We start from the raw sequence: 24,794 nt of genomic DNA, 5'->3' as shown, positions 1-24,794 counted from the left end.
TTCATGGCTGAACCTATGTTTCACTGCCATAGACAAGGATGGTGGGTCAGGGAAACCCTGAAATAAGATGTAGGACCCTGAGAGTTGGTCCCATCACTGTAGTCAGTGCTAATCATGTGATATTGCAGCAAACTCTTTCATTTCGCTGGGTCTCAGTTTCCTTGTGTCCTGTGAGTGATTTGTTTGCTTGGTTTTTTTGGTACTGGAGGTCGAACTCGGGACCTGTGTTTGCAAGGCAGGCACCGGAACCACTGAGCTAAATCCCCGGCCCTCCTGTGAGTGATTTGGACAAGGGTTCCCTTTCTAGACTGATCAATCCAGCCCAGTTTTTCAAATCACAAAAAGTCTCGTATCTTGGGAAATCTCTCAATCCTAGGTTGGTCACCCTGCTGCCAGCAAGTACTCAAATCTGATACCAGGGTTGTTTTTTGTTTGTTTGTTTTGTTTATGTGTTACTGGGCCACTTGCCAAACAGGTGCTGCGACACTGAGCTACATCCCAGTCCCTGATACCAGATTTTTAAAAAAGGTACTAGTTAAGGTTATTTATTCCCGCCTCCCTCCAGGAAATATCAAAAGGGACCTCAACAGCTGAGTCAGACCAGGACAAAATTCCAAGTATATAATTTTTAACAGGCTTTTTGGGTAACGGTTGATTTTAGATCCGGTTATGAAGTCATCCCCCACAGATGTTCTAGTGAGGGAGGTTTTTATGTTAACGATTAGACAAGAACTGTTAAAATCTCAGCTGAGTAACTTAAAATATTTTCTAGTTTTAATAACTAGCTTGGTTCCTCCTGGAATCAACTGTAAAAACAGGTAGGTTTTTTTTTTTCCCCCTCAAAGTGCATACTTCTGTGTCATTGCAGGTAGGGGGGATGGAGTAGAGACCACCAAAACACAGAACAATGACAACAAACAAAATTAAAATAAAGTGGACAGCTAAAATGAAGTTCAGCCTGACATATGTCGAAATGTTCCCTTTCTTACACTGGAATGTGCTGGTGTGCCTGTATGGAGCTGCAAATGAGCCCCCTTTACTGGGAAGGATGATTCAGCCAGATTCCAGTTATCAGCACACAGGCAGGGCTGGTTTGAATGAAGTCAATGAAGATTTGAAAACTATTAACTTCTAGGAGTGAAATGGGATCCTGGTTGATTTGGGCAAAAGAAGCATGTCTTAGTTACTTTCTCATCGCTGCGACACAATAGCTAACACTCAACAACTTAAAGGAGGAATGTGGACTTTCAGAGAAGCAGTCTTGTAACAGAGGGAAGGCAGAGTGTTAGGGTACAGCTGCACAAATTTGGAAGATGTAGTGAGTGGCATGTAAATGGCAATTCTTGTTATACTTGCATTTTCTCAGTAAAATAGGAAGCAGCCTAGCAGATGAAAGCAAGGAGCCTGAAGGAGGGCCAGGGATTTAGCTCAGTGGTGCCCCACCTTCCTAGCAAGCACAAGGTCTTGACTTTGATTCCTTGTACTGGAAATAAGAAGAAATAAAAAGAAGAAGAAGAAGAAGAAGAGGAGGAGGAGGAGGAGGAGGAGGAGGAGGAGGAGGAGGAGGAGGAGGAGGAGGAGGAGGAGGAGGAGGAGGAGGAGGAGGAGGAGGAGGAGGAGGAGGAGGAGGAGGAGGAGGAGGAGGAGGAGGAGGAGGAGGAGGAGGAGGAGGAGGAGGAGGAGGAGGAGGAGGAGGAGGAGGAGGAGGAGGAGGAGGAGGAAGAAGAAGAAGAAGAAGAAGAAGAAGAAGAAGAAGAAGAAGAAGAAGAAGAAGAAGAAGAAGAGCCTAGAGGACAGAAAAATAATCAATGAGATGGTCTTTTGGGGAGAATGGGAGAGTGAGTTGACTTAGGAAATCTGCTAGGATAGCCAGACAGCCGAAAGGACTGGGGTCCTTACATTACAGATTTGATAGCATTCTGGCTTCTTTAAAACATCAAGTTCCAGGCCTCTCTTTTTGTCCACCCTTCGAATACAGTATCTTTTAAAACAGAATGTACTCTATCAGTTTATTCAATCTAACAAATAGTTGTGTTGCACTTACCCAAATCCCTGGAGAATAGAGGCAGTTCTGGGCACCTTCTGTCCAGGGATAGGCTGGGAAGTGGGTAGGGAAAACAGAAAGAAAGAGAAAAGAAGGTGACTCCGTGTTTTTTTTCCCTTGCCTCCATCCCTCATAAACAGAGGGAAATCAATGCTCTTGAAGGGCAGCAAGCTCTGTGTTGGAGGGAGGGATGTAACAGCTAGAAAATGTGACTTCAATTTTAGAACCAAATAAACTTCCATATATTAACCCCTGGAATTAGACAGGCCTACCCACCAAGGCCCGGGGTCCAAAGGCCCATCCCAGACCTCTCCAAGGGGACCTTGCCCAAAATTTACAGCCTGAGGAGAAAAGGCAGAAAACGAGTGTCTCCTGCCAAGAGGAGAGAGGCAAGAAAGATGCTCCCACCTAGTGCAGTCCTAGTTTCTTCTTCCGGAGTTACCCATCAGGTATATTTCCATCTGGTGGGGGTGGATTGGGACGGGTGAGTAGAAGAGTAGCAGGAAGGCAGGAATGAGACACCAGCTTATGAATTCCGTAGGGAAGAAAACAGGAGGAAGAGGAAGGAAAGTTCCTTCCTAACAGTCATGAAGCAAAGTGAGCCCTTGGCTCCTAGGAGGATACCCTGTCCTATAACTGTGCCTGTGACCCCCTGCCCCCGTCCTCTTCAGTCCTGAGTTGAGCACTATATAGATGAGAGAGTGTGGGAAATATGAGGGCATGAACAAGTAACTGATCACCTTGTTGGCCTATAAATCTGACCTAGCAAACAAGGAACCTGAGATAGTACAAAGAACATAGATGAATTGATTGGAGAGCCAAGTGAGGTAAAAGCGTACTTGACTTTGAACTTCTGAAAGGAATGCACTAGAAAGATCACAGTCTCACATATTTGGAAATTGCTATTATGGTCCTTATGAGTCTTTTCTATGTTTAATCCCAAGAGGATTAAATGTTTTCAGTGGTCCTATGTGAGAATGTTCCAAGTATATTTATAAATACCCCAGTTCTTCTTACTGAGCATGCTCCAACCCATTCCTTTAAAGGATGGCACCTGGAGACCACTACAGGACTTTATCCTGCAGGGCTAGGCAGAGGATGCCCATCTTCCCTGGCCGTAGACACCCTCCCTCACTGTGGAAGCTGAGAATCTCATTTCTCCTTGGTATTTTCTTCTACTTGCTCTCATTTCTCCTTGATACCTCTTCCACTTTGAGCTCTTTGTCTACTACATCTGTGGCTTTTTTGCTGAAGAATTGCTGGTGAGGGCTCCACCACCCCACATCTGGACAATGTGTGTGTTTTTATTTTGGACCTTGTGTATATATTTACCCACATTAAATAGCAAGATTTAGAGGAGTGATTCATTCAGGGTCATTTCAACCCTTACCAGATTCCTCTCCCTATTGCTGTGTTCCTTTGTACTTGCTCACAACAAAATTTATCTATGTGCAGTGTATCTGAGATTGGAAAAATTGTGAACATGTTTGGAACAACTGTGGGTGTTGTGTCAGAGAGCTGATAAGCGAGGAAGAGCACTTTCCAGTGTGGTAGGCCCTGAGATCAAAGCCCTTTGCAAATATTTTGATAGGAGGCAGCTGTATTATAACAAAACCAGCCCTAACCTCCTCTCAGAAGACCTTTCTCTAGCTTTTGTGATCCTGGTCAACTGACTTCTTTGAGTCTCAGTTTCCTCACCTATCAAATGGAAATCATGATCTCTGTCCCTCATTAAGTTTGTTGTGGTGATGAAATAGGAATACCTGAAAGCATGAAACAAATGTTAGGAAGTATTATTGTACAGTTAACAATACAATAATAAAGGAAAGTGATTAACCCCAGCCTATGTGAGGGATCCTCCCATTTACACACCTACCCTGTTGTACATTTGGGAACGTGATCCCAGGGAGCAGAACTGGGGAATAGAAGAGAAACAGGGAGGAAGGGAGGCCAGTACAAGAACGGGTTACTAAGTTGCTTGGGGCTGTGGGTGGGTGAAACTTGATCCCACACAACCTGAGAAGCCTTAAGTGAAACAGGTCTCAGAGTTGCTCTCCCTGGAGGATAACTTACCCAAAGGCTCCTATCCCCATATATCAGGGGTGGCCCATGGGCATTGACATCTTCAGGGTTGCATGCATGAGCAATAAGTAGACAAACAGAAGCCCCAGGAGAGGAAGTGAAAGGTAGGTGAGTAATGAGGCAAGACCACGTCAGCTGATCCCTTTCAAACTGGCTCAAAATAGGCTCTTGTGGTACTGGCTAGGGTCTGAGCTGACAACAGGAGGATCAGAAATGATGTACAACATACAACCCCATCTGACAAAAATGTACACTAAGAAAAATGATGTCATGGCTTAGATTATTTATAGCAGGTGTTTTATAATGCCATCTGTTTATGAGAACAAGGGTAGACCTTAAACATTAATCCTATTCTTTTAGACACCGTGTTTCTGTAGAATTAAGGAATGTAATCCCCAAATGCCCCACCTGGCTTCTTGTACCAAATTATAATTAGAGATAGCATGTCCTAACTGAAAGAGACCTAGGGAAAACTGCTTAATTTCCTGGTGAAGCAGGGTTGGGACAAGGGGATAATTGCTCATGCTACTGTTGCTATCTTGCTAACGCAGGTATTCTCCCTGCCTGCATTCTGGTGTTGTCTGGGTTTGGGGGTGGGGTTTGGGAGATGGGGGACGGAGGCTCATCTAATAACCTAATGAAAATATTTTATAAATAAGGATGGATTGTTCTCATTTGCATATTAACTATTGATTATTATAGTCTGTCTTTCCCTCCCTTCTGCCAAGTTTCTACAATCATCAAAGAGATTTGAGTGGTAAAATTTGAGTGGTGAAGTTAAATCAATAAACCTGGAGCACATACTTATGCAAGGTCTTCTGTAATCTATCAAAGAGACAAAGATGCATAAAGAGGAATGACAGGAGTAGTAAAGTTAGCCTTTGACTGCTACTTACAACTACTACCACTACCAGAAGAGAGTATAGGCATCGCTTTGCCAGATGGAACTGTCTAGAAACAAAGCCTTGATGTATTTTTTGGGTTAAGTCTTGGTTTAGAATGTCTCCCCCATTATGAAAATTACAGCCACTGTCCTCAATTTCCATTTAGTACTTTTATAATTGTTTTATGTTTAATATACAACATTTCAATCTATTTATTTTTTGTTTATAATAAGTGAAAATATAACTATTTTTCCCAATGGATCGCTGTTTTCCAATACCATTTGTTAAATATTCTATCCTTTCCCACTGTTTTGAAATGGTAGCTTTATCTTATTTTATTTTTAATATGTGATCTCTGGTCTGTGTCATTAATGTATTGTCTATTCCAGCAATAATCCCATATTATTTATGGTAGCTTTATAGTTTGCTTGATAACTAATGGGTCAAAATTACCTCTATTTTTGTTTTTTTCATTTGCTTGGTTATTCTCATATGTTTACTTTGCTGACTGATGTTTGTAATCACTTTATATTCCATTATAAAAATCCAGTTAGAGCTTTGGTCATAATTTACTTCTGTTTTCTGAAAGAAATACTATCCAGAGTCATTTATTTCGAATAAGGTAAAGAAAACAAGAGTGCAGGAATGTAACAGTTGCTAGGGAGCGTAGAAGAGCTAGATTATCAGATTGTCTTGCAGATGAGGAGGCATCAACCTGACACTGGGGTGATTTTCATCATCAAGTCTCAGCTGCTCAGGAGGAGCCATGAAGAATGATTCAGTTGAGCTCACACAGGGATCACATTTGGTAAAATAAGCATAATAAAGGGAGAGAGGGTCAAAAAAAATTTAAGATACTTGTATTTTTCTCTTCCTTTAGTGAAATGTGAATAAAAATAGTTGTGGTTTTCATTTACCAAATAAGAAGATATGTGAGTAAATGAAGAGAGGTACAACTTTTTTGTTTTGTTGTTGTTTTAAACATCTTTATAAAATGAATGCATTAACTTGTGGGCAAAAAACCAAAATTACAAGTTAGCTTTATATTGCATAAATCACTTATTTTGTGTTTGTGTTATCGTGTTATACTTAAGATATTTTCCTTGTGAGAGGAGAGCGCTGTCTGGTGTAAAGCCCTGTTTCTGAGTGTGTATGCTTTCCCCTAACATTGTCTTCCTTTGGAAAGAAGCATTCTCAAACGTGTTCTCAGGGGAATCTGGAAATGTTGGTACATATCGACTTGGCAGTTTGGGGATTTGTTAGAGTGTGGGAAAATTCAGAGGTTATTTTCAGGTTATGACATTTAAATATTTCTTTGCAGGTCCTAAGCACAGTTTATTTTTAAAACTGTGAAGACATCACAGTGGTGATCCTCATTTAGAGAAGAAATGTCATTAGAAATAAATTCCTGAGTTAGAAAACTGAAGAACTAAAATTTAGATGAACCATAACAGTCCATTAATGTCTTAAATTGTCTCTTGGTTCAATATGTTTTCCCTCACTTAGGCAAGCACAATGAAAGAACTGCTAAAGAAGATGAGCATAAGAGTAAATCCACCAATATCATAAACCAACCTCTTTAGATGTTCCCTCCCTGTGAACTTGGGATTCAGTAGGATAAGTTTCTGCTTCACCCTAGAAAACAATTCTAAGGTTTTTATCTGGGGTTTCCCAGACTCAGGACCCCATCACAACTCAGCCTATTTAATAGGTGAGGAAAGACCCAGAAAAAAAAAACTATAGCAACTCCAGTGATACCAGGGCTTAACTACTGCAAAGAAGAGGAAATGAGGGCCAGGGATTTAGCTCAGCAGCTCCATTTCTGCCTCACAAGCGGAAGATCCTGAGTTCAATCCCCAGTACCAAAAAAGAAAAAAGACGAAATGCTGCCCTGTATATAAAGTATGAAATGGTCTTCTCCAAAGACATCTGGCTGCTATTTATTATATATTTTCTTCAGCCATGGGAAGGTGGACCAATACAATTATAAATGAGTTGTTCTAGCCTCAACCTTCACCAATCCAAAATATGGTCAAGTGGGGTGACTATAACCACACATTCAACTACTCTTTCATGTATCTTATGTTGATCAACCACAACTAATTCCCTGAACTTTGAGCTAAGACTGTTAAAATAAATATAAAATATCAATGTATTCTTGGTACATACAACTAATGTTAGAACATTCATCTTTCAGATTCTGAATCCTTTTGACATTTCTACTCCTACTCTCTCCAGACAATCACAAATCCGTCAATTTTACCTAAAATATATCTCTCCCATCTTTCCCTTCCTGTTCATTGGCACTGCTGAGTTCTTGGTTTAAGTCTTCATCATCTCTCACCTGGTCCCTTACAAAAGCTTGTTAAATAGTCTTCCCCACTTTTCAAAAAGTGCATATATATCTATTTATACTTTTCTGCTTAGTAGTTTTCTATGGTTTCTTGGTCCAAATCATTAATCTGAATTCTTCCAATTTTTGGCCCTTACCTGTGTTTCCTGCCTCATTCTCTATTATTCTCCCAGTGGTATTTATAGTCCTACTAAGCAGAACTTCTGTTACTGTTCCTGCTGCCCAGAGGTGATAGTTAAAATATTTAAAGAACAGAAACCAATCACTCAGAACATGACCACTCAGAAATGCCACATTGGGACATCTGCTGAGTGGCAGTTCCAGCAGCCTATTTCTAGCCCCTTGACCTTGATTCTCTTCCTGGAGGACTTCTTCAGGTCCCTTACATGGTCCACAGAGGACTAGCCTTTGAGAAGGGATTGGAGGTGAGGGACACTGTCATTTAAAAGGTTTATACACTTAATTAACATTTCCAGTACCTAAGTAGAGATTGAAATATTTGTGCAGTAGGCACCATTTGCAGAATTTGAAATGACTTTTTATATATTTTTTGAGATATTCTTGAAAACCCAATATTTCATCTCTGATTGCTCCAAAAATAATTTGGTTTGCATCTGTTTCTTTGAATTTAATCAGCAAGAGGCGTCTACCTCTTACACAGGGCCTCCAGCAGATAAGATTTTTAATCAGGCTCAAACTTTCTTTTCAGGCTGACTAGGAAGCATTACATCCTGAACTGACCTAAAACTATGAAGAAAAATTCCAGCATCTTTTCTAACAAGAAAGAAAACAATATGTGCTTGTTTGTTCAAATCACAGTTGTGTGAACCAGTCATCATGATCATGTTTCCCGCATCAGCATCATTTAGAAATTGTTAACAAGTCCATACTCAATGCAAAACAATGAACTGGCCTTAAGGAAATAAGAGAATTCTTGCCTCCATGAGCTGATGGTGGATGGGGAGGAAAGACATGGCTACACAAAGTAATAGCATTTAGTAAAGTAGTACATTATGCATTGCTATCAAATAATAAACACCATAGCAGTCAAAGGAGGATGTGAGCATGTTTTTCACCCGGGTAGGTGAGGCTTTCTGAAGGAATTGGGCTGAAGAGTTTCAGCCTTGGCCCAGCAAGAGAACCAAGATAGGCAATGATATAGACAACACAGGGCAGGCTAGAACAGGGTCTTGAGATCGAGATGAGCCTAGAAATGTAAATGGGGTCAGCCTGCAAAACGAAGTGTACCGAGAAGAGGCATTTGGGTTTTAGACTGGGGCTCCATGCCTTAACTTTTGTTAAGCAGAAGCTTAACATAATCAGGGTAACATTAAAAAATACTAAGCAGTACCAAAAATACCAAGCAGTGTGCCTGGAAGTAACCTGGCATAACTGGGGACAGCAGTATCTTAGGGTCCAAGTGTTGAATTTGAGGCTGACTCTGACACTTTTCTGGCTGGGTGGGCTCAGACCAGTTACTTAACCTTCAAGTCTCCATTTAACCAGCTGTGAACAGAGGGCTATTAATACCTCATTCTCCGGGCTGTTATGAGAAGACTTTTGACATTTATGAGCACTTACTATCTGCTCATATTGCACTAACAGTATACTTGTCTCATTTAACCCTTATATTTGTGTTTTAAAAATTATTTTTAAATATACATGACATAAAATTAACCATTTAACCACTTTTAAGTATAGCGTTCAGGGCTGTTAACTACATTCACATCACTGCCATCCATCACCAGAACTCTTTCCATCTTGGAAAACTAAAGCTCTATGTCTATTGCATAGTAACTCCCCCTGTCCCTACTCTCCAAACCCTGGCAACTACCATTTGATTTTCTGTGTCTATGGATTTGACTACATTCAAATGAGTACTTTATTTAAGTAGAGTCATTCAGTATTCATCCCGCCACTACTGTATTAGTTCCTAACCATAATGTCTTCAAAGTTCGTCCATGTTTTAGCATGAGCTGGAATTTCCTTCCCATTTAAAATTGAATACCTTGAATGTCTTACATCACTGTTTTATCTTAAGAAAATCGGACCTTTTTAAAGTTTAACTTGTCCAAAATGACACAATTGGTAAGAGAAAGAACTAGTAACCAAAGTAATCTTACTCCCCCGCACATCCTCATTTCCCCTGTGCATCCTGCCCCATGTAGGTTAAGGGCCCATGTAGGTTGCTGCACCTGGCAGAGAGGAGCTATTTCAGGAAAGCATTCTATTGTTTTTGATTATCTAACACCACTTCTTCAGCTCATCCTGGTAACACAATTCCTTTTTCTGTTGTTGATGGTGTTGGGGATTGAACCTAGGACCTTGAATGTGCTAAGCATGTGCTCTACCACTGAGCTATACCTGTGTCCAATATTTCCTGTTTTCTTTGAGGAACTCTTTCTGTGATTGTACCACTTCCCATTCAGGGGTCACAAAGATGAGCATGTTCCCTGGGCCAGGCCAATCAGAGCCTTATGCCCCAGCCCCAACACTGACCGATTCAGAAATAGGCATGTGGGTGCAATCAGAGTCCTCTCTGGTGCTTTGAGGAGGTTGTGAGTCAGGAGTTGAATGTGTCCATTTCAAAAGTTTAGTGGAGTGATGGGGGGCAGGGGGCTGAGCAACATTTCAGCCCCTGGATTTAGTCATATCTGAAGTCAACTGCTTCCATCAACTTCCCAGAGACATGAGCCAATATATTAGTGGTTTTTGTTTTTAAACTAATTGGAGTTCAGTGTCTATAACTTGTTAAAGAAAGAAACCTAATACACTGATTAGATTAAAAGGTCCTTATGGATATGAAAAGGAAAAAACAGAAGTATTATTTAAACATTTTAAAATTGAGTATAACTGATAAATAAAACCATACATATTTAAGGGATCCAACAGCATGTTTTGAGATATATATATGCAATAAAATGATTACTACAATCAAGCTAATTAACATATCTGTGACCTCATATACTCATAGCAATTCTTAATTCTCTTTGCTTAAAACATAATACCACAAGAAAAAACATCCTTCAAAAGAAAAATGTGTTACTCTGGAGAAATGATAACCTCTGTAACAAATGGTTCTGGGGAAACTGGCTATACACATACAGAAGATCGAATCTACAGCCACATTTTTCAGCATCTATGAAACTAAAATCACAGTGTATCAAAGACCTAATGTTAAAAGAGATACAATCTGTTGGAAGACAAAATAGGTAAAACTCTTGAAGATATAGGTATAAGCAAAGACTTTCTGAACAGACCCCCAATCGCACCAGAAATAATGCCAAGAATCAACAAATGGGATCATATCAAATTTAAAAGGTTTTATACAGCAAAGAAAACAACCAACAGAAAAGACAACCTACAGAACGGGAAAATGTTTTTGCCAGGTATTCCTCAGATAAATATCTAGAATACACAATAATTCTATCTATAGAATAATAATAATATACAATAATAATATCTAGACTATCAAAAATATTAGACCTGTCTCAAAATAAAAGACCAAATTTAAAAAATGGGAAAGTGAAGTGAATAGACAATTCTTAGAAGAAGTACAAATAGATAATAAATATGTTGACCATTAGAAAAATGCAAATTAAAACAACACTAAGATGTCATCTTACTCCAGAAAGAATGGTTATCATCAAGAAATCAGATAACTACAAATGCTGGTGAGGCTTTGGGAAAAAGGAACTCTCCTACATCGTTTAACCACTGTGGAAATCAGTATGGAGATTCCAAAAAAAACCTAAAACTAGAAATTCCATTTGATCCAGCTATTCCCCTTTTAGATATCTTCATGAAAGAATTAAAAATATCATATTCACATTATATCACAGTGAAACATGCATAACCACATTTATAGCAGCCTATGTGTCCACCAACATAGGATAAAGAAATGGATAAAGAAAATGTGATATTTATACACAATGGAGTACTACTCTGCCATAAAGAAGGAATAAACTTGAGTCATTTGTACAAAAATGGATTCATTTTGAGACTATTATGTTGAGTGAAACAAATTAGACACACAAGCTTAAATACTGAAAGTTTCTCTTATATAAGAAACCCAACATATAAATAAAGAACATAATAAAAGATAGATAATAAGAAATAGGAAGATAGATCTTTTGCAAATGAAAAAGGGACCAAGAAATGGCAGGAAGGAGAGAGAGGAGAAAGGAAGGGGATAGAAAAATAATAAAGATGTACCATATACATGTACCAACTCCTCATGAAAAATATGATCACTAGGTACTACAAACATGTACTAATAAAAAAGTGAAAACGGGAAAAGAAAAACAGCATCTCATTACCAGAGACAGATTAAAACAAGTAAGTGAATACCATTCTAGGTGATTTCTTTCTTTTTTTTTTTTTTTTTGGTACCGGGGATGGAGCTGGGGTCCTTGTGCTTGCGCAGCAGGTGCCGAAACTACTGAGCTAAATCCCTGGCCCTCTAAGGGATTTCTTGATATTTCTACACATTAATGTATTTTTGAAAATAAACCATCAGCAATGCCGTACATATCATTTTATAGCACACTATTTCACTTAGTGGAGTATAACAGAAACACTTTTACATCAATGAATTCATGTTAGCATCATGGTCTTAGTATATAATTAATAAATTTTTTCCATTCCCCTATTACCCTCCAGTACATGCCCTCCTCCTTCCTCTTTATTCTCTTCCTTTTATTTAATAATATCCCTTCTCCTTTCATGATGTCCTTTTTAGGTTCTACATAGTAGGAAAATCGTGCAATACTTTTCTTTGAGTCTGGCTTATTTCACTTAACATGTTGATCTCTGGTTGCATCCATTTTCCTGAAAATGATGTAATCTCATTCTTATTTATGGCAGAATAATATGTATATATTTATATCACATTTATCTTTATCCATTTATCTCTAAAAAGAAATGTTGTGAAACTGTGTGATGTGAGGAAGAGGGAAACATCAAGAATTCTTACGAGGCTTGGACACCTGGGCAACTAAGAATAATGCTATTACTGAAAAAGTGGAAGAAGTTGCTACTTGTATAGAATCAGAAAGAGAAAGTGTCTAGCACTCCTAGGACCACAGAGTGCTAGCTATCTTCCAGAGGTAAAATGTACAACGTGATGTAGGACCTTTTCCAGAACCTCAAAGTCATGAATGTGTCCAAGGTTTGTTTGGGATAAAACTTTTGGACTCTGACATTTATCCCCCAACCTCACTCAGTAACCTACTATGAATTCTTCTTCCAAATATAATTTATTCATTAATCTCCTTATTTGTTCATTTAACACACGAGTGGTTATTATATGTGCCAGCTGCTAAGAATTCAGTGATAAGAAAATAAATATGGTTCCCTGTCTTTAGGGAGTTTGTAATGGAGTGGAGAAAACAGATGCAGAATCACACAAGTGAGTTAATAAGAAATGGGCTAGGAAGTTTGGTGCAGTCCAAGAGGCTAAAGCAAGATCACAAGTCCCAGCCCAGCTTAGGCAATTTAGCAATCCAGTTAGACTCTGTCTCAACATTGACTATAAAAAATGGGAATGGAGCTCAGTGCAAAGGCCCTGGATTCAATCCCCACCAAAAATAAAATAAATAAATAAATAAATAAATAAATAAATAAATAAATAGAGGAGGAGAAGAAGGAAAGTGAAAACAGCTTTTAAAGAGGTATTTTAGGGCCAGGGATTTAGCTCAGTGGTGCCATGCCTGCCTTGCAAGCACAAGGTACTGAGTTTGATCCCTCGTACTGAAAGAAAAAAAAAGGGGTATCTTGAGGAGGTCTAATTTAGATGGGTGAGAATGGGAGGGTTAAAGGGTAGGTTCTGTGGGGAAGTAACATTGAAGCTAAAGCCAGGCCAAGTGAGAAGTCGGCCCTGAAATGAAACAGCAAGGTGGAGACCAGAGGACTTGGTCTCGCTCACCCACAAGAAACAAGTGATTCATCCATCAGGAATGTGAGACCGGGAGGCTTCAAACTGGTTTCTTTGAAGTGGAGCTACCCAGAGCCCTGAGAACAGAAACTGGCAAATAACCTAGGTAGTACAGGGACCCCACAGCCTGTTCCCCAGTCACCTCCCAGTGGCTCTGCCCTTTTATTCATTCATCTACTCACTCAGTCAAGACACATTTATGGAGTGCCCACAGGTGGGGGCGTTATGCTGAACGTGAGGATGTGGGAGAGGGAACACTGGCACAGCCCACCTCTTGGCAGGTGCGCAGAAGCACAAGTGCCCCCTCCTCAAATGGCTCGGGATGCACCTAGGTCTCTCCCCTAAGGCATCTGTTAGACTGAGCATGTGAATATGTTTTGCAAGACTTCCTTTTTTTAGGTTCCCACCCCTAGCAGACTTATATTATACACTTTAATTTATTTATTTATTTCAAACTCAGAAAACTAAATCTAGTCCTCCCAGCAAAGGCAAAGGTCCTTTACTCACATAAAGCTAGGCAACACGGTAGACTACACCAAATAGAGTGTGGCTGGCCAGTCCCTCCAGATAAACATAAGGAAAGGTCATCCAAACACAGGAAGGCAGCCGTCCCCTTCCCTTTTCCTTTACCCCCTCCCCTTCCTCCCCCTGGATCCCTTATCCCCAGCGGGTGGACCCAGCCTTTCACAAAGTTTATTCTGAGGACTCAGCTCCCACAGTGGAACGTGCTGCAGACATGGGAATACAACAGCCTGGCCAACAGGGAAAACCAAAAATATAAACTGAGATATTTAAGAGCTTTCTGGCCCCTCCCCCACAAATTGGGGCAGAAATGTCTGCTAGTACAATTTTTTCTGTTCTGGATATAAGTCAGCCCTTCCTGGGAAGAGGCTCTCTGAAGCTTATTACATTTGTCAGCAAATATTTTAAATAGAAGAAAATTAATTTTTTTCTTGGGATCTTAATACCGTTTACTTGCTTTTCCTTTTTTATTTTTATTTTTTTTTGGTACCGGGGATCGAACTCAGGATCTTGTGTTTGCGAGGCAGGCGTCGGAACCACTGAGCTAATTCCTCAGCCCCTAATACCATTTACTTGATTCACTAAACAAATGCAATAAATGTTAGGAAACAAAGGCCCAGAAAGCCTTGCATCTCAAACACTGGCAACAAGAGTTTAACAAGAGTACACATAACACTAAAACTGCAGTGAAAAAATTAGCTAAATTTCCTTCATATTCACTAGAATTTTATAAATAACTGGGTATCCCAGAGTCCATAAATAGGAAGTAATTTTATCCTTTACTGGCAAATTTTGATTAAAGCAGTAGTGACAATATAAACTTTGTTCTCACCATTTTGATTTTTTTTACTCTATTTGGGAGAAAAGATTAATTATGCAGGATTGCATACCTCAATGATCATTCACCAGCATTTGTGATGAAATGTTTAGTACTAATTTCAAAACAGGCCTAGTATTTGAAAGCAAAGCAGAATGGTGACCTTTCTCATTAGCTGTTGCTCAAACAAAGATATGTTCCAGCAATATCCGATGCTTCCTTCCTGCTGGGGCCTCCACCCAGTGCAATTTAAAACACTTGTGTTACATCCAAGCCAGAGTTGAGGATGTGGTGTGGCTGAGTTTCAGTAACATTGTGTTTATGGTTTATTATTATTTTCTAGGTTTTTAAATAATTTAATTTGCTTGTTTTGTTTTCATAAATTTATTACGAGTTGGGTTTTCAAGATTAACTATATGAAATCATACATGAACTTCATGTGCATATTTAATCTTTTATCTCTCCAGCTTTCTGTTTTTGTAACAAATAGTATCATAGCTTCTTAACTGTAAGGGCAGAGATTTATCTTGCATTGCTTTTTGGTGTTTTATAAATTCTTTGTAGGCAAAAGCAAACAAAAACAGAAACATTTTTTAAGTATCATGCTTAACTTGTTTTGTTTAAGATGCCATAAACACAAATGAATACAAATCCAAGGAAACAATGTGAGAAAGAAACAAAAGAAGGGGAAAAAAAGACTGTTTTAATACAAGTAACCTTCATGTTAATCTTGGCTGATGTTCCTGAATTAAGCAATGTAAGTTGAAAATGGTCAAAATAAAGGTGATTGTTCCACAAAAAAATAAATAATGACAATTTTGCTATTGACCAAAGATCTGACACTCACTCTCTGTAGAAATGATCATAAACACTTAGTGCAACTATAAATTATATAAAGCACTTACATCTTCTACAATGGGCATAATTTTATGATAGAAAAAATTGAATATGTATTACTTTAAAAATAATTTTACTTAAAAAAATAATTTTACTTGTCTGTACTTACACAATATAAAACTTCTAAAGTATATGTCCATAAATTAAAAAGAGCTACACCCTGATCAATTCTTTGAAAGTGTATTTAAGATGGCACCATGTGGCAATCTACCAGAACAAGATAGAGTATCAATGTTTGTCAGGCCATGCATTGTATCATTTAAACCTTACAATAAGCCAGTAAAATTCTTTTTATCATTACCATTCTAAAAGTGAAGAAATAGAGGCTCAGAAGAAATATCTTTCCCAGAGAGTAAGATGTTATCGACTTAGGCAACTGAAGGTTCAGATTAGGGCTACCTTGGAACATTTTGACTCGGAGACTCACTGCATTATCTGTTCCCCAGAACATTCTCTTTTACCTTCTTGCAGCTCTGCCCTCACTGTATCCTCAGCCCAGTTCCCCTAGAAGCTGCAGCCATTCCTGGTCTCCCATTGCCATACCACACAGTCAAGGGAATGAAAGAATCTGCACCCAAGAATTCCGAGCATAAGCAACAAGCCCTTTTATGTCACATGCCCACTCCTGTACCAATTATTGAGACCAGGGAGAGAAGTGACTCTGACTAGTTCAACCTTGTCAAAAACTAAATGTCCCTTTTTAACAATGTCACTAAGAATGGGAGAACCTCTGTTTGCCAAAAGTAAATCTGTACACAAGCAGGAAAGAGGAAAGGGGAATGCTTGGTAGAGGGGCAACCAATGACTGTCCAACTCAGTACTTCATAGAAAAAGGGATCACCATTTAAAATAATCTTTATAGTGCCCAGACTCTGTAAGGACTCACAAAGCGACAGCCGTTGTTGAAAGCATTGCCAGAACACTGGTTTGTTTGGGTTTTTTTTCCGGTACCGGGGATCAAACTCGGGTCCTTGCACTTGCGCAGTAGGTGGTGAAACCACTGAGCTAAATCCCCAGCCCAGAACACTGGTTTTTAACTCTCATTAACCATTACATAAAATTTCAAGAATTGAATATATGTGATTAAAAAAGTACCAAGACTTTCAAAGAAATTTGTTAGAACATACACATGTAATGAGTGTTGTCATTAGAAGCATTTTTTAAAATGAAAGTTTAATTGAGCTTTCACATGCTGCTCCCCTGTTCAGCATGTTGTTCCACCTCTGAAATCTGCTATGGCTGTGTTCTCAACATTTCTATTTGGTTTGGGAAAACTTCTTCTTACCCATGTCTTTTGACACTGGAAAATCTGTTAATTACAGCGCTAACCTTCCCTCCACATCCTCTCTTCAGTGGTCCTGCAAACCAGGTCTGACCAAGCAAGGTAATTCATTCTCCTTTCCCCGACCCCACCCATCATGAGTGGATCAAGGGATGGTTGAGACCCAAGTAAGACCAGTCACAGGGCTTCCAGGAAATTTGACCTATGTACACTAAGAGTCTTCTTACTGGGTCATCATCTGCCATGAGGTGGGTTTGGAACTGCTAGAATTATCTTTCCATACAGAGTCATATGAGGAAACCCTGTTTGTTGCAAGAGAGAAGGAATAGAAACTTCTAAGAAAACTTAGGAAAAAGACAGCTCTGACACTATGCTCCAGCCTGGGGATCTACATATGTGTGAAGTCAACTTTGCCCTTAGACCTGTGGTTTATATGCATCAATACAACACTTTTCAGTTTATGGTAGTGTGAGTTTAGTTTCTTTACTTGCACATGAAAGGATTCAGACAAATGCAATCAAAGTCTCTAATTCAAGCATCTTTCTTTTTCCACAACTGTCTTCTTTCTAGCTTGTTTGTTCAAAGATGCCTTAATAGGGCACTCAGTTCTTGATAAATTCTTCCACTTTTTCCATATTCAGTAGTCTCCTTTAGCCTTAATCTTCTTCCCTCTGTAACTTAGATTTATCCTTTATCATTTCAAAAACTCCTTTGCTCCCTTTTGGTAAAATTCAACCCATGGAATCTAACCACCCACACCTGAACACTGGTTAAACAACACTAGAGAAAAATCACACCAAGGACAGATTGATCACACCCTGGTTCATGATCATACCTCATATGGACCCTCCAGCAAAGGTTAGTCTTGTTGCATTGGTCTAATCCATTTTTTCCTATGTTTCCCAACAATAACATCAAACCTTTCCCATTTTTTTTTTCAAACTTTTCACAATGTTCATCATTCACTGCACTCTATCTCAGTGGACATCCTTTGCTTCATAGACAAAATAGAACCCATAAATCTCTTTCCAAATGTAACCTATTTTCTGTCTCTTCTCAAAATTATCTTTCCTGTTTAAGTGTCATCTATCTATCTGAGATTCAAATCTCACTCTCTCTTAACTTGTAAGGAACCTGCACTATCAGTTAGCTCTTCTCTAAACTGTACCTCTGATCTCACTAGGCTGGATAGCTATTTGCCTCTCCAAAGCCATTTTGCATCCTTCTTTACCCTCCTTTGTGCTGGGGGTGGGAGTGGGGTTGAAGTATGTATGAAAGATTCAACAGGTCTCATTGCTCTCTACTTTCTGATGGAGTTTGACCAATGGCCAGCCCCAGCAGGGACTGGAGGGATGGAAGAATGTGAAATGGTAGTATTTTCTTCTCCCACTTCTTGGACTGATATTTTCTTTTGATTAAGCTCATTGTCTTCTCAAGACAGCCCTCTCCATCTGAGTTCTGTTAATTTCTCCATCCCCTCATCTCTTTAAATATAAAGTAATCATTCCATTTTTCTTTCCCCAGGGTACTCTACAATCCCTTGTTGGTTTTCTGTACTGTAACAACACCGTTGTTTATAGTTCCTTCCTCCTAAATCTACTGTGGACTTGTAACTCCACAGAATGTGGAATTCCACATTAGAATTAGGAAAGGTGTTTTATCTGTTGCCTGCTGACTGATACAAACTCTCATGAATTCTTTGCATTAGTGTATATATATATATATATATGTTCAGGTATCCTAGATTCACAAATCCATAATCTTTTCCTGTTATCTATTTTTGCTAGTCTACACTCTTGATTACATCTTACATCATCAGTCAAAATTGTTCCTTCTCTGAAATCCCAACCATGCTGGTGTTCTAAAATGAGACTTACATGCCCCAAAACTACACAGAAATATTTTTTTGTTGTTTCAGTCACCTCTGTGGTATTTTGTTATAGCACCCTGAGCTGACAAAGAGTATAGCACTTGCTGGCTCTTGGAAGAAGTCATGCTTCCAGATTATTTTATCTTTGTGGTCTGGCCTTCTTGCCAATGCTCACTGAGGTTGAATGTACTTTTCTTTCCCCCACCAATATATTCTCTCCTCTTTCTTTATCCACCAACACTCATCTCTGAGGAATCACCTTAAAGATCACTTCCTTCAGCAAGCCTTCTTTGACTATTCCAGGCTGATCCCATATTCTTTACCCATATTTTCTTTACCTATATATTCATAGCTTTCTCAGCTTAATTTTTTCTTATGTTCTATTGTAGTTTCCTAATCTGTCTCTCCTACTCATAGTAGCTTGTGAGGTCTTCAAGGCCAAGAGCTGTATTTTTAAAAATTTCTCTGCAGAGGTGCATATAGCAGCCAACTCATTGTTAATTTTCAACACATACCCATGAAACAAATGACTGAAACTCAAGCTGCCCAGCTCCACACTGTGCATTCAATCAAGCACTCTCTAACCCTATTCATTGCCTTGTAACACAGCTGGCTGTAAATGTGAAACTCTCACTCATGAAATCATGAACAGCTGTAAGATCATTATTTTCACACTTTATTTTTGTTTTACCCATGATACCTTCTTCTGTGCTTTATACATGTTATACGGACAATAATTTTGCTGCTGCTGCTGCTGTTGTTGTTGTTGTTATTAAAGACATAAGTATGTTTGGCAAAAATAAAGCTGTCTAAGCCTTCATTAGTAGAAGTTCAGTGTAAGAGTGTTTGTGTGCTTAATGACACTTACGTGGATCACATCACATCTGAAATATTATGTTCAGTTCTGGGCAATGATCATGCATTCCTTCCTTCAGCAAATGTTTATACAGTGGCCATTCTGGCCCAAACACCTTTTATTCATTGCCAAAGTCTTGGCAATTAAAAAAATAGGTTTAAAATCTTAGTTTGCCTTTTACTTTTGTTGCAGAAATAATCTCAAAAGATCAGTTACTTACTACATCCCCATTTTTAAATTTATGCTACACATTCATCATAAGCTGAATGTAGCTCAACCCCATGTAGTCTGTATTTCAGGGCCCATTTGGAACATCAGTGGTTTCATGGTAAAAAAAAAAAAAAAAAGCATAGCCAACCATTCACTGGCTCTTAAAGTTCTATGAAGAAATCATTCACATCGTTATTGCTCACATTTCATATGGTCATGTCTGAATTCACAGAGAGTGGAGCAAATAAGGGTGAACAATAAAATTGTCTACCATACTACATCACCTAATCTTTTTATTTCCCCATTTTATCATGTTCAACATAATAAAAATCTCAGATCAAAATTAAAAGCTTTTGCTCATCAAAGAAAAGAATCAAGAGTGACGAGACAACCTACAGAATGGGAAAAATTTTTCCAGCTATTCCTTAGAGGACTAACATCTAAAATATATAAAGAACTCAAAAAAATTAGACCCTCAAAACAAAAGACCTAATAAAAAATGGGCAACTGGAATGAATAGACATTTATAGAAGGAGAAATACAAAGGGCCAATAAATATATGAAAAAAATGTTCAACATGTCTGGCTACTACAGAAATGCAAATTAAAACAAAATTGAAATACCATCTTACTCCAAAAAGAATGGCTTTCATCAAGAAATCAAGCAGGGGCCTGGGATTTAGTTCAGAGTCACTGCGCCTGCCTCACAAGCATAAGGTTCTGAGTTTAATCCCTGGTACCAAAAAGAAAGAAATCAATCAAATAATAACAAATGCTAGCAAGGATGTGAGGAAAAAAGAATTCTAGGAATGTAAACTAGTACAACTACTATGGAAGTCAGTGTGGAGATTCCTCAACTGAAAAAAAAGTTTAATTTGACCCAGCTATTGCGCATCTAGGTATCTTCTCAAAAGAGTTAAAGTCAGGGCCGGGGATTTAGCTCAGTGGTTTCACCGCCTGCTGCACAAGCGCAAGGACCCGAGTTCGATCCCTGGTACAAAAAAAAAAAAAAAAGAGTTAAAGTCATCATATTACAGAGATACATGAATATCTATGTTTATAGTAGTACAATTAATAACATCTAAATCTTAGAAATGGTCTATATGCCCACCAACAAATAAATAAAGAAAGAAAACGTGGTATTTATACACAAAGGAGTACTGCTTTGCCATAAAGAAAGACAAACTTGAGGCATTTGTAGGTAAAATGGATGCAACTCTCTCTAGAGTGAGAAAGAGAGAGAAAAATAGAGAAAATAGATAAGTAAGAAGTAGGGAGATACTTTCAAATGGATGGGGGAACAAGAGATGGAGGGAGAAGGGGGAACGGGGATGCGAAAAAAAGAACTGAAGTAAAAAGATGATGAAAATAGAACTTTTGAAAATGGAAAGGGGTCCAAGAGTTGGAAGGAGCAGGGAGGGAGAAGGGGGTAAGGAATCAGAAAAAAAAAAAAAAGGAATTAGGTTGTATGATGTACATGTATCAACTCCCCATGATAAATGTAACCAATATACACTGCAAACATGTACTAATAAAAAAGGTCCAAAATAAAGTATGTGAAGTATATGACTTATTGTGTTCTTTTAGGAAACGTTAGCTATCTTGGTTTAAATTCTATTAAAAGTTTTAAAATCTTGATATTCAGCATAAAATTACTGTAAATAAAGTTCTCTAAGTGCTTCAGAGTAGAGTAAATTTATTTTTTCTTCCTTTGAATGCTTTCTTTGAAGACTCAGTTAAGCTGACTGAATTATATTTCTTGCACTGGCTTGATGTGTTTTCCATCTCTTCCTTTCAACACTTTTCTAGAATTAAAGAAATCTGAAAAGAAATAGGTTGGTTAAAAATTCAATGATTTGATATTTTTCATGTTCAAGATCTGTTTTTTAAACAAGATTGTAAGCAATTTCATCTGGGAACATGTTTCATACTTTTTGCATCATGAGAAACTAGGACAATTCCCAAAGAATTTCTCAGTACTGATAAGGAAAGGTTGGAAATAGAATTGAAACTTTATGTTATTATTTCACAGTATTCACTGATTTAGTAAGTTTACAGTTGTAATTTAACTATATGTATTTTAAATGTATCTTAATTATTTGTTAAATTTACATATCATTGATATCATTTTTCTACCAAAAAATGTCAGCACAAAGAGCATGATTGATTTGGAATATACGTGTAGATTTACATAAACCCTAGTAATATTTCTTCTGGATTCATCCACTGAGAACTAAGTTAAATAATAATTTACTGCTTTTTCATTACTCTTCCTAGAATTACTCAAATAAGTCCTATATAAAGAGAGTTGAAAATTCTTTTTGTGATATAATTTATACAAGATCTTTAAATATTTGATGAGCATGTGAGTTATTAAATATGATTTTAAAAAACATTCAATTGAGGACTTTACAGGTTAGTTAGCTTCCTGTCACTGTGATAAAATACCTAGGAAAAATAACTTAGGAAGAAAAGATTTATTTGGGCTCACAGTTTCAGAGGTTTCAGACTGTGGTTGGCTGACTCCATTAATTTGAGCAGAGATGAAACAAGATATCATGGTGGAAGGGGGTGGTGGAACAAAACTTCACCCTATGGCAGCTGAGAAACAAAGAGAGGGTTAAAAAGCCCAAGAGGAAAAGGGCTGAGACCAGATATAGTCCCTAAGATCACACTCCCATGATCCACTCTCTTCAACCAGGTCCTAGCTCCATGATCCAATCACTTCCCAAAAAGCCCATCAGCTGGCAACCAAACCATTAATACGTGAGTTCTGGAGGACATTTCAAGTCCAAAGTAAGACTTAGAAATAGGGACATTCTGCAGTAGGTCTTAGAAATATCTATCTTCCAATTTAACCTCTCATGAAACTTTCTTTGAAGTGAGAGGACTGATGTTTGCAACTTTCCCGACTTGTTAGTCCCATGAACATGTGTGCATGGCAACCAGGTTATCCCCCAGCAGTGTGATCTTGTGCAGAGTGTCTGTGATTGTGCAAGGATTTGAAGATAAAAACGATACCCTGGGTTTCATTCAAATTAGTGACCAGGCAAGTGTTACTTTGATTCCAAAACCAGGGAAAGATTCCCTGGAAAAGATTCCTGGCTTTCATTCAAATTAGTGACCAGGCAAGTGTTACTTTGATTCCAAATCCAGGAAAAGATTCCCTGGAAAGATTCCAAAACCCAACCCAAAAAGAGAACTACTGACCAATGTCCCTAATGGACACAGATGCAAAAATCCTCAATGAGATACTGGCAAACAGACTACAGAGTGTCATCAAGAAGATCATACACCCTGACCAAGTCGGATTTATCCCAGGGATGCAAGGATGGTTCAACATCTGTAAATCAATAAATGTAATACACTATATTAACAGAGCCAAGGACAAAAACCATATGATCATCTCAATAGATGCAGAAAAGGCATTTGAAAAAATCCAGCACCCATTCATGATAAAAATGCTACAGAAAATTGGAATAGAAGGTCTTTATCTTAAGCTGATTAAGGCTATCTATGAAAAACCAACAGCCAACATCATACTAAATGGTCAAAAACTGAAAACTTTCACACTAAAATCAGGAACAAGACAGGGATGCCCACTATCACCATTCCTCTTCAATATTGTTCTGGAAACATTAGCCATAGCAATCAGAAAAGAGAAAGAAATAAAAGGAATAAAGATAGGAAAGGAAGAAGTTAAACTGTCATTATTTGCTGATGATATGATACTTTACATAGAAAACCCAGAAAACTCAGTCAAAAGTCTTCTAGACCTAATTGACAGATTCAGTAGAGTAGCTGGATATAAGGTCAACACTCAAAAAACAATAGCCTTTTTATACACAAATAGCAGACCCATTGAGAGAGAAATTCGGGAAATAATTCCTTTTACAATAGCATCTAAAAAAATGAAATATCTAGGAATCAACCTAACAAAGGAAGCAAAAGACCTCTACACTGAAAACTATAGCACTCTGAAGAAGGCGATTGAAGAGGATATAAGAAAATGGAAAGATATCCCTTATTCCTGGGTAGGAAGAATCAATATAGTGAAAATGGCCATACTTCCAAAACTACTATATAGATTTAATGCAATACCGATTGAAATTCCAACAACATACTTCACAGAACTTGAGAAAACAATCCAAAAATTCATTTGGAAGCAGAAGAAACCTAGAATAGCAAAAGCAATTCTAGGCAAGAGACATGGCTGGGGGTATCACAATCCCCAACTTGAAACTATACTACAAAGCTACTGTGATAAAAACAGCATGGTACTGGCAAAGAAACAGACTCAAAGATCAGTGGAATAGATTAGAAGATGCAGAAACAACTCCAGACATACTCAGCCACCTCATTTTTGACAAGAGAGCCAACTACCCTCATTGGAGAAAAGAGAGCCTGTTCAATAAATGGTGTTGGAAAACCTGGATTTCAACCTGCCAAGGATTAAAACTAGACCCATACCTATCACTGTGCACTAAACTAAGATCAAAGTGGATTAAAGAGCTAAATATCAAGACAGAAGCAGTAAACTTGCTGGAAGATAAGTTAGGTAGAACTCTCAATGACATTGGCATAGGAAAAGACATTATGAACAAATCTTCAGTAGCACGGGAGCTAACACAAAGAATCAACAACTGAGATCTCATTTTATTAAAAAGCTTCTGCACTGCAAGTGAAACTACCAACAGAGCTAAGAGACAACCTACAATCTGGGAAAAAAATTTTAGCAGCTGTACCTCAGACAAAGGTCTACTATCTAGAATATATAAAGAATTGAAAAAAATCAGACGCCCCAAATTCAAAGACCCAATTCAAAAATGGGCATCTGAAATGAACAGACATTTCTCTCACAAAGAAGTAAAAACAGCATATAAATATATGAAAAAATGTTCAACATCACTCGTCATTTGAGAGATGCAGATGAAAACAACACTGAGATTCCACCTCACCCCACAAAGAAAGGCTGCTATCAAGAAATCAACCAATAACAAATGCTGGTGGGGGTGTAGGGAGAAAGGAACCCTTCTCCATTGT

At 38.2% G+C, this 24,794-nt stretch overlaps 1 protein-coding gene and 1 long non-coding RNA gene across 6 annotated transcripts in view; one reads left to right on the top strand and one right to left on the bottom strand.

Moving 5' to 3' along the window:
• The window catches only part of LOC147827672 (uncharacterized), a 121,565-nt gene extending 102,045 nt beyond the window's left edge, over nucleotides 1-19,520 (top strand). For both annotated transcript variants that reach the window (XR_015451994.1, XM_087213161.1), the window contains exon 2: nucleotides 8,073-19,520. Coding sequence is in view for 1 of the 2 variants with exons in the window: in XM_087213161.1 (XP_087069287.1) it covers nucleotides 8,073-8,103 (31 nt within the window). In the remaining variant the exon portion in view is untranslated. The remainder of the gene's footprint in view (nucleotides 1-8,072) is intronic.
• Nucleotides 1-24,794, bottom strand: part of LOC110348391 (uncharacterized) — a 77,687-nt gene that overhangs the window by 2,228 nt on the left and 50,665 nt on the right. Inside the window, exons 3-4 of one of the 4 annotated variants that reach the window (XR_015451997.1) lie at nucleotides 22,243-22,352; nucleotides 19,606-20,742 (exon numbers count right to left, since the gene is read on the bottom strand). This is a non-coding gene — a long non-coding RNA (uncharacterized LOC110348391). The other 3 variants (XR_015451998.1, XR_015451996.1, XR_015451995.1) reach the window with 3 other exon arrangements.

This window comes from Heterocephalus glaber, unplaced genomic scaffold, assembly GCF_053883595.1.
Source record: "Heterocephalus glaber isolate CG9 unplaced genomic scaffold, H.glaber_assembly_v1.0 deba00001442, whole genome shotgun sequence".
Lineage (NCBI taxonomy): Eukaryota > Metazoa > Chordata > Mammalia > Rodentia > Bathyergidae > Heterocephalus > Heterocephalus glaber.
This window is presented reverse-complemented; position numbering and strand designations above follow the sequence as displayed.